Source organism: Mycetomoellerius zeteki, unplaced genomic scaffold (genome assembly GCF_001594055.1).
Source record: "Mycetomoellerius zeteki isolate Tzet28-1 unplaced genomic scaffold, Tzet1.0 scaffold288, whole genome shotgun sequence".
Classification (NCBI taxonomy): Eukaryota; Metazoa; Arthropoda; class Insecta; order Hymenoptera; family Formicidae; genus Mycetomoellerius; species Mycetomoellerius zeteki.
In genome coordinates this window covers 33,531-37,908 of record NW_017257269.1, presented here as the reverse complement: position 1 = coordinate 37,908, position 4,378 = coordinate 33,531, and the positions used below count along the sequence as shown (strand labels likewise).

Below are 4,378 nucleotides of genomic sequence, written 5' to 3'. Positions count from 1 at the left end.
GCTTGATTCGTGGATAGTCTCAAAAGATGAACAGTTTTACCGTAACGGTATTCGAGCTCTGCCAGAAAGATGGGAAAAAGTAGTAGCTAGCGATGGGCAATACTTTCAATGATTCATTTGTAACCATTTTTTCACAATCAAGTTGCATTTTCATCAAAATAACAGCGAGAACTTAGTTGCGCACCTAATAGTATAATTAAAACAAAGCACAATAACATTGCTGCTGTTTAATATCATTTTTTGGATAAGATTTCACGTGATATATTTGTTTTATAGTTCCATCATACATTCATATGTACAGAGCTTTAGCATGCGTCAGCACTTAGTAAAAAAACTACGCTAATATATTCACACTTTTGATAGATTGTAAGTAAGTATTAGTTTTTGACTAGCTTTTACGTATACACATATATAAAAATATCACAAAATATAAAATAACTCCCATTCTACATCCATACAACATTATAACAAGACGGAAATATTATGAAAACAGAAATGCATACTTACAGATTTCTTTTCACTCCAATGATCCACTGTATCATTTTGTCTCTGAGTTTGTGCAAGAACTTGCTCGAAATGAGCGCATTCCTCATGTCTCGTAATGCCGTTCTCACGATATCGATAAAGCTCCGAGAGCCGTAAGCGCAATTCTCTTTTTTTTTTTTTCCCTCTCGAGATTTGTTAGGAACTGTTCGTGCTCTTGTGCTGTGTAAAACTGTGCGAATACACGCATTCTGTCCCTAAATTCTCTGTATTGAATAAATAAAACGCTTAATACATGTGAACAACCGAAGAAAATTAAATATCTGTTAAAATATTTCATAAATAAAAGAAAAAATACATTAATATGAAACGTACTTTTCTTCTTTCGTCCATTTTTTCTTTATTCCTTTATCTCTCCTGGATGACGCAAAGAAAGCCGACACAAGCTGGTAATCTCTCACGACGCGTTTTCGTCTGGCTCGCTCTCTGAGATTATTAGTGTACATATCAACTTGTGCTAGTTTAAGTGCAATATCAAGATCATCGTCTTCGGCAGGATTCAGGAACAATGAAGATACGAGAGATTCAGCCTCATGATTGTAATCCTGGAAAAAAAACATAAGTAAAAACCACATTTCTAAAAAAAAATCAAATCAAATTTTTAAAATACCGATTTTACTCTTTCAAAATCATCTCGTTGGGGCATGTACCCCAGTTGCGCAGCTTCTTCTGGAGTGATATCCAATGGTGGTAATTTAGATGTGAGGTCAGGTGATAGAGGACCATGATCAGACTTCGTCTGATCCGTAAGATTTGGTACGTAGCTATCTGTAGGTGGCCATGTATGTTTTCCGATGTTACCATTAAGATACCTTGCAATATATTCTTCTTTCGCTTCTGTAATGATAAATAAATAAATTCTGTAATAACGGGATGTTAAATAGCACAGTAGCTAGAATAGTTGTCTGCCAAGCAAAAGATCCGAGTTCAAATCTCAGATTTTCCATTCCACGTATATATACACAACATCAGACATATATTATTAAACACATTTTCCAGTTTTTGTGACTAGCAATCCTGGGTAACCTACATTCAAAGGGTAAAAGCTTTTAAACAATAACAAAATACTATAACAATCATGAAGGGCCTCTAACTTTAGTTCCGAAGCTGAAACGTTTCCACTTTGTTTTCTCTAAAGTTGGATATAGGTGATATAGAAGGTAGAAGATAGAAGATAAGAATAAATTGAAAAAAATTGACTCTAGATTTTGTGACATTTATAAAATATGCTAGTTAAATTACCTTCTGGTGTACGCGTCTCGATGTGTTTGCTGATGTCCTCCCAGTTTCCGAATCCAAACTGTTCGATCGCATCTAGGAGTCTCAGCTGTTCTCTGGCTGTCCAGTTACCACGACCATTGAATATACTGATCGTACCAGAGTCCTAAATCAATGGATGCAGAAGTACATTAACATGCTAAGTTCTGTAGCATGCAATATTAAAATTGTCTTTGTTCATAACTGATACGTACCATAAATTGATAAGCATGATTATTTTTGTGTTGACCAATTTCAGCACCGGCGGAAAAACACTAAAAGTAATTTATAAAATTAATATATGTTTCAATTATATTTTAAATTTTGCATATATATTTTTTAATTAATACAAATAAATAGAGTGCCAAATACGGCCGAAACTGGATTTTCGTGCGTAATAATTTCTATGTGAATTATTAAATACATATTCCATTTCTGCCAAACAGGGCCAGTCTTGGGATATGCTCCGTTTCACGCATATGTGCACAAGTATATCATTTTATCCTTTCTGAATTCGGTGAATAACAAGGATAAAATAATACATTATGCGCATCATGCGTGAAACAAAACGCATACTTGAAATGCAGTTAAATTAAAACTGTAATATTAATATCATAAATTAAATCAATCGTTAATTAAATAATAATGCTAATAAGCATCTTGAAACACTATAATGAATTTATTGCAAAAAAATCATCTCAACCAGGATAGAATGACATTTTCCATAATAAATTCTTTGTAGTGTTTTAAGATGTTTATATATTAGCATTATTATTATTATTTAATTGGTCGATTTAAAGCCTATGATTTTTCTTGCTAAATTGCTTGCATTTTAGTAAATTACTAGAATTACACATCAGACTATAGAATTTCTAGTAATTTACTGAAACACAAGTAAAAGCAAAAAAAAACGTTCAACGTGAACCGTAGGCTTTATTTGTGATATTACTATTCTAGCTTAAGTTTGGGACTGCGTTTTGAGACCAGCTGTGTTTAGCATGCAGTTTGAAGAACTAAAAAATGTATTTAATAATTCACATAGAAATATTATTAGGTTTTGACTATGTTTAACAGTCTTCTATTTATTTATGTTATAATTACATAAACGGGTCTAAATTAATTTATTATTTTTCAATTAATATTAAATTTATGTATACGAATATACGTTTCATATATATAATACATTTTATACAAAAACTGCTTTTCTTTTAGGACACAAACATCGTTTTAAGCCTGTGGCACATATAAAAAAGCTTATGGCACATACAAAAACGTAAGGCCGTAAGACGTAATCAGTAAGCGAATTGGCCAATCATGGTAGAGACCGTAAGGCCAGTAGCGAATCCAATCTTATGCGTCGTCTACAATATGCGAAGTAAGCTTGGTTTAAGAAGAGTACGAAATTGACCAATCACAGTCGATTATCCTTTTCACAATCAACTGTGATTGGTCAATTTTTTACTCTTACTTCTTACTCCATGTATTGTAGACGACGCATTACGATTTCTTTACTGCTTACGTATTATGGCCTTACGTTTTTGTATGTGCCATTGGATTAAGGAAATCGTAACATTGAATTCGCTACAGGTCTTACGGTCTCTACCGTGATTGGCCAATTTGCTTACTGATTACGTCTTACGATCTTACGTTTTTGTATGTGCTATGGGCTTTATCTTTATTAATCATTAAATACCAAGAAGAATAGAGAGAACGACGTTTATATTAACTGCATCTACTAAAAGGAAAACAGCCAAAGATACATTTTCAAATCTTTACAGTTTTTGTGAAGCACAAATAAAATGTAAAGTATAAATAATTCGAAGAACATCAAATAATATTAAATATTACTGATTAAATTATTATAAGAAATATACATATTTGCACATTTCATTAATTATACTACCCATTATTTTAAAATTACAACATCAAAATTTTACAGATATCACAATTCAAAATATCCATCATTAAAGGCCATAGACCTTTGCATAACCCGGATCTACAATAGGGTTTTAAGACTTAAGCCGTAAGAAATTCACCAGTTACAGTCGAATCCGAGGGGAATAATCGACTGTGATTCGCCCATTTCTTATGACTTAAGGCTTAAAATCCTATTGTAGATCTGGGGTAAGGCCGGAATCAAACTAGGCATTGAAGATTGAGATTGAAGATTGAAAGATTGAAATTTGACCAATCAAAACAATAGGAGCTAAAATTCCTTTGCCCTCATTGGTCAAATTTCAATCTTCAATCTTCGATCTCAATCTTCAATGCGTAGTCTGATTCCGGCCTAACGCATAATGTACAAAGTATAAGGGTATGTTCACACAGACTTGAATAGCTGCATAAAGTATGTATAAAGAAAATTATTCAATCGCATTTCTCTTATAAAGATGCACGTAAAATGTGATTGGCTACACTGAGAGAAAAAAAATAGTTCCAGCAACTATAAATTTGGCAACTTTTGCAATTGAAGTACCTGTAACTAGTTTTACAAAGTAATAGAAACTAAAGTAGTGCTGAATATTATAAAAATATAGTCACGGTAACAAATTGTATGCACTATTAATTGGTAGTGAAG

The 4,378-nt window shown here is 32.5% G+C and overlaps 1 protein-coding gene across 1 annotated transcript in view; it reads right to left on the bottom strand.

The window, feature by feature from the left end:
* The window catches only part of Ada2b (Transcriptional adapter 2B), a 10,280-nt gene that overhangs the window by 3,364 nt on the left and 2,538 nt on the right, over nucleotides 1-4,378 (bottom strand). The window contains 6 exon segments of the mRNA XM_018450598.1: nucleotides 508-663; nucleotides 665-749; nucleotides 859-1,088; nucleotides 1,163-1,380; nucleotides 1,786-1,927; nucleotides 2,016-2,075. Of these exon segments, the coding sequence (XP_018306100.1) occupies nucleotides 508-663; nucleotides 665-749; nucleotides 859-1,088; nucleotides 1,163-1,380; nucleotides 1,786-1,927; nucleotides 2,016-2,075 (891 nt within the window).